This window comes from Solanum dulcamara, chromosome 9, assembly GCF_947179165.1.
Source record: "Solanum dulcamara chromosome 9, daSolDulc1.2, whole genome shotgun sequence".
Lineage (NCBI taxonomy): Eukaryota > Viridiplantae > Streptophyta > Magnoliopsida > Solanales > Solanaceae > Solanum > Solanum dulcamara.
The window spans coordinates 18,378,356-18,393,174 of record NC_077245.1 but is presented as its reverse complement, the minus strand read 5'-3'; the positions used below and the strand labels follow the sequence as shown (position 1 = coordinate 18,393,174).

Here is a 14,819-nt window from a genome sequence, read left to right as displayed (position 1 = left end):
TAAGATTCATGGCTTTCCTCCTGATTTCATGTTTACCAGAGCCAAGAAGTATCATAGAGGATCAATTGCTAGTAAAACTTTTAGCACAAGAGAAGGATATTTGCATCTTTAATTCTTGGGCTTGTTTGTTTAAGGTTGATAGTTGTTTTTGGATACTGGATAGTGGAGCTTCTGAGCATAAGACATTTGATAAAACTTTCTTTACTAAAATCAATCTTCTGCCTACACCTATTATGGTAACTCTTCCTAATTCTCACAAAGTAATGGTTGCTCATTCAGAATCTGTCTCCCTTCTATCTAATATAACTCTTGATCATGTTCTATATATTTCTTCCTTTAGGTTCAATCTTATTTCTATTCACAAGTTATGCAGATAGCTTCAACAATATGTTCTCTTTACCCCTAACACTTGCTTCTTGTTGCAGGGCCCTTCATTGAAGATCCTTCAGGTACTTGCTAAAGAATAAGAAGGTCTATACATCCTCAAGTCAAGTTATCTAGATGTTTCCACCAAAAACCTACCATGTTCCAATCATCATAGTTTATGTTTTTGCAGTTCTTTAACTGATGTTTCTAGTTCTTGTTCTAGTTATTTCAATTCCAATGTAAAAGAAAAGCTATGGCATTATAGATTAGGCCATATGCCAATGAGTAATATGAAGAGTATCTTTCTAGACTTCCCTTCTTGTTCAAAGTTCTCTTGTCCTTGTATCATTTTTCCTATGGCAAGATAATCCAAGTTATCATTTCCTTCTAGTACTATTTCCACTAAATGTGTTTTTGATTTAATACATGCGGATACTGGGGGTCCTTATCAATCTACTACTCATGATGGTTTTAGATATTTTTTTACAATTGTTGATGATTTTAGTTGAGCAATTTGGACTCGATTTATAGTCTATTATGAATAAATTAATATGTAATTGTACAAGATCACCAATAAAATCAAGTATAAATATTATAATATATCAAAATCACTTTATTAATCATTTAATATGATTGATATAATTAATTAACAATCAAATTGCTCAATCATGTTTGACTACGCGTGCAATTACTTAATCTATCATCTTTTATAAATAAATTACTATGTAATTGTATAATATCACCATTAAAATTAAGTCTAAGTATTATAATATATCAAAATCACTTTATTAATCATTTAATATGATTGATATGATCAATTAACAATCAAAATACTCAATCAAAGTTGACTACGCGTGTAAATATTAAATTTATCGTCTGCTATGAATAAATTACTTTGTAGTTGATTTATTTATCCAACTAATACTCAATTTATTGTAGCAACTAACTAACTTTCTATATTATTCAGAAACTACTAGATAATTCACAGCAACTCACTAAGTTGCTATGAGTAATTTCAGCAGTTGTTAGATGAGTAACTTGTTGATACATTTTCAACAACTAGCTACTAAATATTTACTAAATCTAACTTTTAGTCTAAAATTGAACTAACACCACTTTAATTATCAATAAATATTATTGATCCAATCAACTATTAATTAATTTACTCAATCAAAATTGACTTACATGTGTAATTGCTCAATTAATCACACATTACTTATCTAATAACTATCTCAATGTATAAGGTCATTATTGAATATAATTTTACTCTTGAATTGAATTAACACCGCCCCATTTATCATTAGATATAATTGATTCGCCTAACTAATAATTATTTAATTTAATATTGTAATATCAACGTATATGTGTTATTTCCAAACTAATCATATATTATTTTTCTAATTACTTTCTCAACGTATAAGATTGCTATTGAATCTATTTTAGTCTTCAATTAGACTTTTTAGTCTTAAATTGGACTAACACCACCTCATCTATCATTAGATATAATCTATCCATCAAACTAATACTCAATTTATTATAGCAAATACTAACTTGCTATTAAACATTCAACAACCGCTAGATAATTGACAATAATTGTTAGATGAGTTCCAATAAGTAGCTAACTTGTTGATGCATTTTACATCAATTGCTATAACACTTTCAGCAATTAGCTAATTCTCTGTTGCTATTTTACAGCAATTGCTAGAATACTCCCAGCAAATACCTAACTTGTTGATGTATATTATAATAATTTTTAAAATAATTTTAGCAATTGATATAATTCAATTGTTATAATACTTATAACAACTAGCTAACTTACTACGAAATATTCAATTAAAATCTAGTAAATTTAACTTTTAGTCTTAAACAACAACTAGATAACTTACTACGACATATTCAATTAAAATCTCTACTAAATTTAACTTTTAGTCTTAAATTGGACTAACACAATCCCACATATCATTAGAAATGTTTGTTACGTGTCTCAAAGCCACAAAGATTGTTGGTTTTGAGCTTGCAACCTTCACTAGATACTCTAATGTGAGAGTATAGCCTTCTCGACCCTATGGATAGGCAAAAAATGCTTTTCGATCAGCTAAGAGTTCAAACCAAAAAGCACAAGCATTTGTATTCGAATCTTTACCATAGAGAATACAGTTTACAAAAAAAAAATTAAACACAATGACTTTTCACACTTTTGTTTTTATTTTCCTAGACTTAAAAAACTCAAGCAACTTCTTTCATTTGCAATGTTTTTTTTCATCGCATCAATAATTTTTTTATATCTTTTGTCTGCCTTGGTTGACTTGGCGACATAATGATGAGGTAGATGGAAGTTCAAACTAGTTACAATGGCGAACTCTTTCATGCCAAAACAAACAAGCATGCCACGATAATTTATCCAAAACTCATCTGTTCTCTCACTTTTAATCCAACGTCGAAGAAGTTGAAATATCAAATTCATTTGAAATCGAGCATTCACACTTTCATCTAGGTCTAGATATTTTTCAAGCACCGTAGACCTAAAAACATTTTCCAAATTTTGCTTCTACAATATTTCTATAAAATCATTAAATAATTTTCCCAATTTTGATCTTACCACAAAATCATCTATCATGTCTGGATGGGTATTCATAGTTGTCTCAAATCCATAAGATAAATAGCTAATAAGCTTAACAAATTCTATTGAAAGATCGACAGCAGAAGGATTAGCAACTAAAGGACCGACAACTGAAGGACCAGCAGCTGAATGACTAGTAATTGAAGGACTAGCAACAGAAGGATTGGCGGCTGAATGATTGTCAACTAAAGGACTAGAAGTTGAAGGACTAGCAACTGAAGGACTGGCTGGTGGAGACTCCGGTACAGGTTTATCATGATACCTTTTTGATCTAACTTCACTTTCTCTATCCTTATCCTCATCCTCATCTTTTGAAGTCTCTATACCCTCACCATTATCTTTAGTTTTTCTTTGAATTATCAGCAGCATCAGAATTATGTACATCTTTGGAAAAAATATTTTTTTTCCAGATTCTTCTTCTCTAGGTTGCTCCAAATTTTGATCTAGTTTTCTAGGGCTTGACACTATCTTACCATCAGTAATGACATGCTTAGCAAGATTAGTTAATTGTATTTCATAAATGACTTTATTTTGTTGTTCTTCAACCTCTTTTTGTATACTACTTTGCTTTCCTTTTGATCTTATAGTAGGAATATCATCTCTATAATTTTAATTCGAGCAATTTAATCTACACACCTGAGATAAAATAGAAATAATCTATTAATTTAATCAATCATTTTAAATAAAGAGGAAAATGAATTAATTGCTGAAGTTGATTAAGCAATTGTTGCAGCAAATTCTGAAATTGCTGTAAAATACTTTAACAGTTGTGTCATAGACTTAAGCAGTTGTTATACATATTTCAACAGTTGTTGCAACAAATTTAGCAATTAGGCTGACCTGCTATAACAACTTCAATAACTACTTCATCTATTCACAACAAGTTCTAAGGTTGTTACAGCATATGCATATTTTTCAAACTCAATACTAGAATATCAACCAAACATCAATACCAACTACAAGAGAATATTTTTTTTCTCACAAAGAGTACAATAACAACCAAGAACAACATATTAAGAACACATCACTAAATGAACAACTCAAGAAATTCATGTTCTTCATCTTTAATTTTTTACAATTGAGTGAAACAATTGCTAAAACTTCTACAGAAGAGCTTCTATAGAAACTTCAACAACTGATTCACTAAACACTTAGAGAAAATTAAGCATTTATTTAAGTACTTCAGGAGTTGCTGTAAGTACTTTAGCAACTTTTTCATTTATTTATAGCATATTTGAAGAATCAACCACCAATATCAATCCACCATCAATTACAAGAACATATTTTTTCTCTCAACAAGTAAAACAATTTCAAGGACAACATATTTTCTCACAAAGAGTACAACGACAAAAATTAAAGAACAACCATATTTAAAAACACACCATAATAAAAACAACACAAAAATATATTTACTAGGGCATGCAACAAGATTTGTGAAATCTATATATTTTTTTCATCTTCTTTAATCTAAATCATCATTTTCACAAGAAAAATTAAAACCCTAACTATGAGAGACAGAACTTTACCTTTGAAGAGCTTTGAAACCCTAACAATGAGAGAAGCAAGATGACGAGCAAGAAGAAGAGGACGACGAAGAAGAAGAAGAAAAAATGAAGAAGAAGAAGAGACGCAGAAGGAGAATTTCTAAATGAAAGAAAGAGAAAATAAATTTGAAATGGGGAAAGGGTGGTTTTTTTTTGTATTTTATTAAAGTTTCAAAAGTTTTAAATACATTTTACCCCTACTTAACTTAATTCCTAATTACTAGAAGATTTGACTTTGGTCAGTCAAAGTTGCCACCTTTTTTTAATTGGAAACTTATTTATCACCTTGAACTCAATTTTCTCCACTTTCTGATGTATTCTCGACGTGTCGTTGAGATGACGCGCATGTATATCACCTTCCAATTGTGAAACTGGTATTGCACCTATAAGGTGGTATTTAATTCACTTGAAAGTTGTTAAGAGGGTATTTAAACGTTTGCGTAGTTAAAGTTCTAAAGTAAGTTTTGCGAGGGTTTGATATATTTATCTTTTTATTAATTAATCTATCTTGAGGGGGAAAAGGGGGGTACATATCTCTTCTTAAAACGGTTTAATGTAAAATCATTATTTTCTTGCACATTAATGTCATCAATCATCGTAACAAACAATTACAACAACAATAAGAATGTAATTAATCAAGACGGCGTAGGAGGTACTCAACTTCAACAAATTTAGTCAAAGGCATTATCCATTCATCATATAAACGTGAAACTAGTAATGGATCAACTTTGCCTTTCACTTCTTTAGCACTATCCTTTAAGGTTACTTCTTGGCCAAATACCTTGGCTTTCTTTGCTACTCTCTTCTTCACCATCTCTTCAACTGCTTCAAATGTCAATAACTTCATGAGACCATCCCTATCCTGCAACAACAAACATATATATCTCTTCAGTTCTGTACGTCGTCATACTAGAATCCTTGTAGTTCTTGCCTTATGTTGTGCATTGTGTTTCAATTATTAGGCTATTTTTGTTGTTGTTATTATTTTTTTCTTGTAGACTTTATACTGTCTTTCTTATTAACAACTATGTTTTATTTATTGTTTCTTCTTCTTCTTCGCTTTAACTTGGGTTTGATGCACTTGATAAATCGAGGGTCTTCTCGAAATAGTGGTAGGATATGCGTACACTTTACCCTTTCCATACCCTACTTAATAGAATTTCACTGGGTATGTTGTTGTTTTCGTCTTTGTGACTGAATGTTAAACACTTAAATAGAGACTTTTTTGGAATTGTTTTTTGCAATATTTAGAAAAATCTCCATAATTAATTGTAAGTCATGATGATGAGATACCTGAGCAAGAATAAATGGTTTATAATCATCAGTGCTATCCCTGAATTTAACTTCAGCAACAAATTTTCCATAGTGAATCCTTCTAGACAGTGCCTTCAACACAACAACAAAAAACATACATCTTTACATCAGCATATAAATGTTGAAGAAAAAATCCAAAGTTTATCTATAATATTTCTGAAGCTACATCTTTAAATGGATGAACTACATTTTTCATATAACCATGCATTTCAATTTGGCCTCAGCTGACATTTATGCCCTCCAACTATGAGTATGCACAACTAGACATTTAAACTTGTATAATGTTGAATAAGTTCAGACTTCTAGATGTAGATAACAAGGCAAATGAGCTGACTTTTCCAAATAACCAAGTAGACATATGTGTCCTTCATGGCAATTCACGTCCTACATAGCGTCTTACGTGTATTATGTAGGGGTATGCAAAAATCGAACCGACCGATAAATCAAACCAAAAAAAATGTTATTGATTTACTACTATTGGGTTAACGGTTATTTAGTGATATTGGAATGAACACATTTGAGAGAGAATTGGGGATTTTTTATTTTTGTTCTGTAGAGAAAGAGGTTCAGTAGAAGAAGAAGTTGAAGAGAGACTACATACAACTGTACACTACTCACTTATACTTAGCTAAGCCAAGTTTCTAACCCCCTCTAATCACTTAATTAATGTGGGACCCACTACTAACTAACTATCTAACTAATTACACTTTACACCACTTACACCATGTGCACAACACATGCCACATGTCACCACTAATACTCCCCCTCAAGTTCGAGGGTGCAGAACATCTAACACTCCCAACTTGTTCATCAAATACACATGCTGTTGCCTGCTCAATTCCTTTGTCATCAAGTCTGCCTGTTGATTATGTGTTTCCACAAATTCAGTCTTTATTGTGCCTTTCTTTATCTTGTCCCGTATAAAGTGACAATCAATTTTGATGTGCTTTGTTCTCTCATGATATACTGGATTTGTTGCCAGTTGAATCGTTGCCTTGCTATCACTCCAAACTGTCACTGGTTGGTTAACTTCCACTCCAAGATCATTGAATAAGCCCAGCAACCAAGTGATTTCTACCACAACGGCTGCCATGCTCCTATACTCAGCTTCAGCTGAGCTCTTGGATACAGTTTGTTGCTTTTTTAATTTCCAAGAGATTAATGACTCTCCAAACTTCACTGCATAACCTGTAATGGATCTTCTTGTGTTTGGGCATGTTGTCCAGTCTGAGTCACACCAGCATGTTATCTCATGTGTATATTGTGATCTAAAAATGAGACCCTGACTTGGTGCATTCTTCAGGTACTTGACTATTCTGACAGCTGCCTCCCAATGTGAAATTTTAGGCTCTTGCATAAATTGGCTTAGTGTTTGGAATGCAAAGCTAATGTCTGGTCTAGTAATGGTGACATACAGGAACTTTCCTATTAGCCTTTGATACCTTAATGCCTCCTCTAGAGCTTCATCATTCTTGACTCCAACAACTCTGTCATATTCCATAGTAGTCAATTTGTTTCCAACCTTCAGTGGTGTGGCAGCTGGCTTTGTGCCTGCTAAGCCCATTTCTAATATAAGCTCCAATATGTATTTCCTTTTATCAAGGATAATACCACATTGTGATCTCAATACCTCTATACCAAGGAAATATTTGAGTTCCCTTAAGTCTTTTACTTTAAAATCATGATGCAGAATCTTCTTGGCTTCCTCTATGAGACTGTTGATATCTCCAGTGATAAGCAGGTCATCTACATATACAAGGATTATAACAATGTTGTTACCTGATTCCTTTGTAAAGAGTGAGTAATCGTGAAGACTCTATTTGAATCCTGCAGCTATCAGTGCATCAGTTAGCTTGATATTCCACTGTCTTGATGTCTGCTTTAGGCCATACAAAGATTTTAACAACCTGCACACCTTAATCTCTCCCTGTCTGTTGAACCCTTCTAGTAACTTCATATAGACTTCTTCATAAAGATCTCTTTGCAAGAAAGCTTTGTATACATCCATTTGATGAAGTTTCCATCCTTTTGATGCTGTTAGTGCAATCACTGATCTCACAATGATCATTTTTGCCACTGGAGAAAAAGTTTTATGATAATCAAAACCTTCCTTTTGACTATATCCTTTTGCCACTAACTTTGCCTTGAATCTTTCAATATCCCCATTAGCCTTATACTTGATCTTATACACCCATTTAGATTGCATTTTTGTCATTTGGAAGACCAACAATCTTCCAAGTGTGATTATCTTCTAGAGTTGTCATCTCCTACGGCATAGCTTCTACCCACTTTATATCCCTTAAAGTTTCCTTAAAGTTTTTAGGTTCAGTCAAGGTAGAGAACTTAGTCAAATAGCTCTTATACTTATTTAATATTCCTGCATATGACAAATACTTGTTGATGGAGTAGATGTGATTTCCATCATGACTAGCATTACAACATAGTCATTTAACCATCCAGGTTGTTTGGTTATCCTAATTGGTCTGTTGCTAGTGACAGCAGCAAGAGCAACACCAACTTCTTCTACTGCATCTGCAGCATCAATTACTGCTACTGCATCTGTAGCATCATTATTTACTACTACTGCTGATGGAGACTGATAGATGTGAGCAGGAACAGGAGAATCATATAAAGATTTAACAAGACAGATTTGCAAAAATGTGTTACCACTTGAGTCTGCAATATTGCTAAAAGGAAACTGACATTCTTTGAACACCACATTCCTGCTAACAAAAAACTTATTAGTAGATAGATCAAGCACAATATATTCCTTTTGGGTCTCTGAGAAGCCCATGAATACAGTTTTTTTGGCTCTATAAGCAAATTTGTTTGATCTAGGCAATGTAGTGACAAAATAAAGGCAACCAGGTATCTTTAGATGATCAAGAGAGGCCCTTTTATGATGCAATAACTCATAAGGAGTGTAGCCCTTCAAGGCACTTGATGGCAACCTATTCATCAAATACACTGCAACTTTAACACAAAAACCCCAATACTTAGTTGGAAAGGTAGCCTGAAACTTAATAGCTCTTGTCATCTCCAGGATCTGCTTATGCTTTCTCTCAACAACCCCAATACTTAGTTGGAAAAGTAGCCTGAAACTTAATAGCTCTTGCCATCTCCAGGAACTGCCTATGCTTTCTCTCAACCACCCCATTTTGTTGAGGTGTATAAAGACAGCTACTTTGATGAATTATCTCTAGGCTCTGTAATAACTCACAACATTGAGAGTTAAAAAATTCAGTATTATTGTCAGACCTAATAGTCTTGACTTTGCAATTAAACTGAGTATTCACAAAGGCAAGAAATTACTTCAAAATAATAATTACTTCAGTCTTTAGCTGTAATAAATAGATCCAAGTATATCTGGTATGATCATCAACAATGGTGAGGAAATAACTCTTCTTACTAAAAGTAGGAGTTTTGTGAGGACCCCACAAATCAAAATGAACAAGTTCAAAAGGCTGATCAGCTCTAGAAAATGCTTAAAGGAAACTGTAATCTGGTCTGTCTCACTAAAGGACAAATCTTACAATTATTATGCACATTCTTGTCAATCTTATCTTTGAACTCTATCATAGTCTTCATTATAGATATGAAAGGATGGCCTAATCTTCTATGCCATAAATTGTATCTTTCATCAGCATCTGCTAGGTAAACTTGTCTTATATTTCCTCTTTGTGCATCAGAGTCGTCAGCTGATCCTTGGAAAATGTATAGTCCTCCTTGCAACCTACCAATCCCTTTCACCCTGCCACTGTATAGATCCTAAAAAATACAGTGATCTTGGTCAATTTGGACACTGACAACAAATTATATTTAAAATCAGGCACAAATAACACATTTGTAATCTTTTCTTGTCCAAATAGTTCTGCACATCATGTATGTGTAATTGGAACTGTGCTTTCATTTGGTAAATGCATCCTTACTCCTTTATTAGTTTGTAGGCTATGAATGTTCTTTAGTAACTTATCATTTGCAGTGACATGGTGAGATGCACCAGAATCAATTATCCATTCACGTTTTTCTAACTGAGACATTAAATAGGTCACAATACCTATCATATGAGCTTCATATACTTCAGAGTCATTGCCATAGCCATTGATATGCTTGTACTGATCTTTTGAATAATGGTGACTACTCTTGTCATCACCTCTTCTATTATCATCAGCATACTGGCCCCTAGTATCATCCTTACCTACATATTTCCCTTGAGCAAAGTCTGCATTGTTAACAACTACGGCATGTGCTTCCTTTCTCCATCCTTCATTATTATCCCTCTTGTATCTTTCTTTGTATCTTTCCTTCCTCCATCCTTCACGATAGTTATTATCCTTCCTGTAACCATCATGAGCTTCTTCCATTTTTCTGTTGGTTTTGTTATCCCTTTCTGAAGGATATCCAATAAGTTTGTAACAATCCTTCTTTGTATGATTTCTCATATGACAATTTTCACAATACATTGAATTGCCTCTCTTGTAGTTATCATTTCTTTTGACTTGCATTGTTATTGGATTGGATTTCTCAATATTTGCCTGTTGACTTTCATCTTGTACTATCAGGGCATAAGCCTGAGTTACAGATGGTGCATTAGACTTCATCAAAATTTGCCGCTTAGCTTGATCATAAGATTCGTTTAAACCACTTAAAAACTGCATCATCAACCTTTGCTGCTGCAGGTACTCAACGTAGCTCCTAGACTTTGGACAACCACAGTTCGAAGAAAGAGCTATCAAATCAGACTCACTCCACAGTTCCTTCAATTTGGAGAAATACATTGACACTGGATTGGTTCCCTGTTTAAGATTTGCAATTGTTGTGTGCACCTGAAAGATTCGTACTCAATTTACCTTATCAAAGCTTTTCTTCAGATCCTTCTAGACTAAATGTGCATCTGACGTATACACAATGCCATTCAACAGGTTTTTCGATACTGTATTCAAGATCCACGAGAGAACAATTGCACTCACTGTCTTCCATTGTTCATGAAGCGATTCATCAAACGATTTCTTTTTGCATGTGCCAGTCACAAAACCTAGCTTCTTTTTAGCTAGAAGAGACATTCTCATAGCTCGACTCCATACCCCATAGTTTTCAAATTCGGTGAGTTTCACCAGTGCTAAAACACATCCCGATGTGTCAGATGGATGTACATACAAGGGATGACCATATTCTATAACTATCCTTTCACTCGACGATTGCGATTGTGAAAGATCGGCTGCTAAATTTTGATTATCAACCATTATTTCTCAACTTCCTCTCTGTTGTTCTTCAGCTCGAGCTCCGATCCTTCTCCGATGTTCTTCAATTCAAACTCTAATGGCTGTTTAATTCCTCAAATTGAAACCCGCTCTGATACCATGTTAGAATGAACACATTTGAGAGAGAATTGGGGATTTTTTATTTTTGTTTTGTAGAGAAAGAGGTTCAGTAGAAGAAGAAGTTGAAGAGAGACTACATACAACTGTACACTACTCACTTATACTTAGCTAAGTTGAATCTCTAACACCCTCTAATCATTTAATTAATGTGGGATCCACTACTAACTAACTATCTAACTGATTACACCTTACACCACTTACACCATGTGCACAGCACATGCCACCACTAATACTCTATCTAACTAATTACACCTTACACCACTTACACCATGTGCACAACACATGTCACATGCCACCACTAATAAGTGATTTTATAAAAAATAATTATTGGGTTATCGATTTGATATTGATTTTATAATATTGAATTATTGGGTAAATCGATAATCCATTAAGACTATAATAGTTTGCTAATTATATTTTTTTAGTATTTTACTCATACACAAATATCAAACAAAAATATTAATATAAATATATAATCAGTTAATCACTATTTCATATTATTTAGTAGTTAATATTTTATTATTTACCATTTAGGTTTTACCGCTTTAGGTTCAGCGGCAAGGGTTTGCAAGTTGCTATGACGGCGGCGCTCCAGGTATCGTATATTTGTTTTAAAAGTATCTTCTTATTGATTAAACCAAACCGTTAAGGACCAAAAATCGATAACAAATATCTTATTAGATTGGTTATCGGTTTAAGGTATTTAGAAATCAAAAACCGATAAATAGAACCAATAATACTTAAAATCAAACCGACCGATAAACACTCCTATTATTATGCCATGCGGACGCATGTGTCTACTTATTCAATTTTATATAAGTATTTACTTGTGCACACCCAAAATTAAAAAATATAAATATCAACCAAAATCAAGTTAAATGACACATTTATATATTATGTCTTTATAATTCATCTATTAGGTCCGAGTTCCCTTTTTTTTTCTGGTGAAGTGAAAAAAATCATATTCCCTAGTTCACTGGACCTTAACTAATAAAGTCAAATTGTTTATTTTTGAAATATAATTTTAAAAAAAAAATTCAAAAAGATGTAACATGAAGTGTTAGGTCATGTCATTTAATGTGGAATAGGCTTTAATTAGAAATGATAAAAATAACGAGTTGTTCATTCTAACATGTGTTTGAAGTCACATTTTTTAGTATAATCTGCAAGTTGCTGAAAAATTCTGAGAATGCAGAGAACTTTATTCTTTATGTTTGTCTAGCTGGATCAAATTTTTTATATTGAGTTAGAAGTGTGGGTGTTTTATATTTTTATCTTAAAATTGAGATTTTATCGCACAAATTTAAATTGGTTGTGCTTTAAAATAGACGTTGAGCATCAAATGAGAAATCAAAAATTAATATCTTCTTCTTTTTGGACTCTTTAACTTTGTTTTTTCAAGAATTAAAATAAAAAAGAAGAGAATAACTATAATTTCTCCTATTCGTGTGGTAGGTCTGCATTGGAGGAGCATAAATAATCGCAAGAAAAGGAAAGGTGCATATGAAAAAGATTTAAAATAAATTATTCATACTATGTGTTTACAACAAATTAATTAATGAATGTAAGGCATGTTATTTCTCGTACAAACATTTTTCACTTAATCATGATCAAGTGATATACGTGTTCATTGAAATTCTCAAATCTAAAATTAAATTGCTTGATTCGATAAAAACATCAAATGTGAATAAGTATTTACCTGCAATAATTGAATGTCACAGGCAGCAGTAGTTGCAAAATTTGCATCATCATCAGCCTCAGTACAAAATAGTGGAAGCATCTGCTTTATATAAATATCTAATATCTTCTCATTTACATTTGCCAAGTTTGCTGCAGGATGCAAAACCTATGTAATATTAATCAAATTAATTAGTGACAATTATTATAATTTTTAAATCCTAGTTAAAAGCACAACATAAGTTTTTTTTTTTTAAAAAAAAAACATTATTAATCTGATAGATGGATACTTACTGGTGTGCATTTGGTAGGTGGAATGATTGAGTCAGGCAAATTATCTGGGAAGAAAGGAATTTCCTCTTGGGACAAGTATCTACCAACCTATTATATATAAAATAAAAGCAATCAAATTAAAGGAATTTTCTTTTGCAATATGCCAATACATTTATGGTTAATTTGCACAAATAATTGATTGATTTTATTGGTTTGTACAATTTTTTTTGATGTCTCACCCGATATCTTGATATCAATTTTTCTTTAGAATAAATTTCCCAATTCAAATTCAAAATATTTAATTAAAAAAATACATATTTATTATTTTACCACAATCTTTGATAATAAATATTTCCTTTTCAAACCTATTAAAGTGAACGCACAACAATCTCAGATCAGTTGAAAATAGGACCCCAATAGTTCTTGTAAGATTAGCACACTAGCTAGTTGATAATTTTCGAGTTGATTTTTGAGATGGTCACCCAATCAATAGTTATTATTTGAGATAGTCGCTATTTTTGCTTTAAAAAATTGAAATCAAGAAAAAAAAATGACTTTTTAAAATAATAATTATAATTATTAATTGAGTAAGTATGAATTATTTTTTTTGACTATTACAACGATCAAAATACGATTAAACTAACTTCAAGAAGATAATGCATGAATGTGTGGTCATAAATTTAAACGTTAGTATTACATAATTACTCAAGATTTAAGAGAAGAAAAACAATTATAAAATGAAAAAGTAAAGGGGGAAGAAAATCATAGTCAACCCAAAATAAAAATAGCTTCCGAAAATTGAGGAAAACCTACCAAAAGAGTACAAATATAACGACAACACCATTAACATTTCCAAGAACTCCAACAAATAATTCGGCCTAACCTAATAATTTTTATTCAAACAATATATTTTTATTGAAAAACTCATTAAATTTATACACATTAAATCTAAAGTTATACCCAATTGCTAGCTTTTGAAAAATTCAGAACTCATAAAATTAACATTTTATCAAAACAGAGACGGAATGGATGGACAATCCATTAAAAATCGTATACATAAGCACACAAGAAGAGAAATCGACCAAAATATTTTACCTTAGATTGAAGGGCTTCTGTTTGTTGAAACAAGTAATGAAACAAGGACCCTGAAATATTTGGTAATTGTTGTTTGTACAAGGTTGGATTTGTTGGGAATTTGATTCTTTCAATAAGGTTGAAAATGATGGTGTCTTCTTGTCTAATCAAACTGTCTCTTATTGAATCAAGACTCAATTTACCATCATCACCACAAGCCATTTTTTTTTCCTTTTTTTGATAGCCAAAATTCTCAAGAAGATTTTATAGGGGGTGGGTGGACGCAGGGGACAACAGAGAGAAAAAAAAAGGAGAAGAAAGAATTAATGTTATCAGTTTTTGGTTGATTGGTTTAAGTTTGAACTATATATTGAAGAGGTTTTTATGTTTTTAGTCCCTATATTTTTGATTCATTGAAGGTTATGGTCCTACTACTATTTAACTAGCAACTTTAAAGAATATATATATTTTTTAATTTTTCATCCGATGTCCGATATTTATATTGGAGTCCGATTAATTTGAATTCGCGTCGGATAGGACCTCATTCGGAGGTTAGCGCTCCCTATCAAA

At 32.2% G+C, this 14,819-nt stretch overlaps 1 protein-coding gene across 1 annotated transcript; it reads right to left on the bottom strand.

Moving 5' to 3' along the window:
• Nucleotides 1-5,079: 5,079 nt before the first annotated feature.
• Nucleotides 5,080-14,575, bottom strand: LOC129904405 (chorismate mutase 2). Its single transcript, XM_055979967.1, has 5 exons — nucleotides 14,271-14,575; nucleotides 13,197-13,283; nucleotides 12,925-13,071; nucleotides 5,824-5,916; nucleotides 5,080-5,392 (listed from the first exon to the last, which is right to left on the bottom strand). The coding sequence occupies exons 1-5, from the start codon at nucleotides 14,469-14,471 to the stop codon at nucleotides 5,162-5,164; spliced, it is 759 nt and encodes a 252-aa protein (XP_055835942.1). The 5' UTR covers nucleotides 14,472-14,575; the 3' UTR covers nucleotides 5,080-5,161.
• Nucleotides 14,576-14,819: the final 244 nt, after the last annotated feature.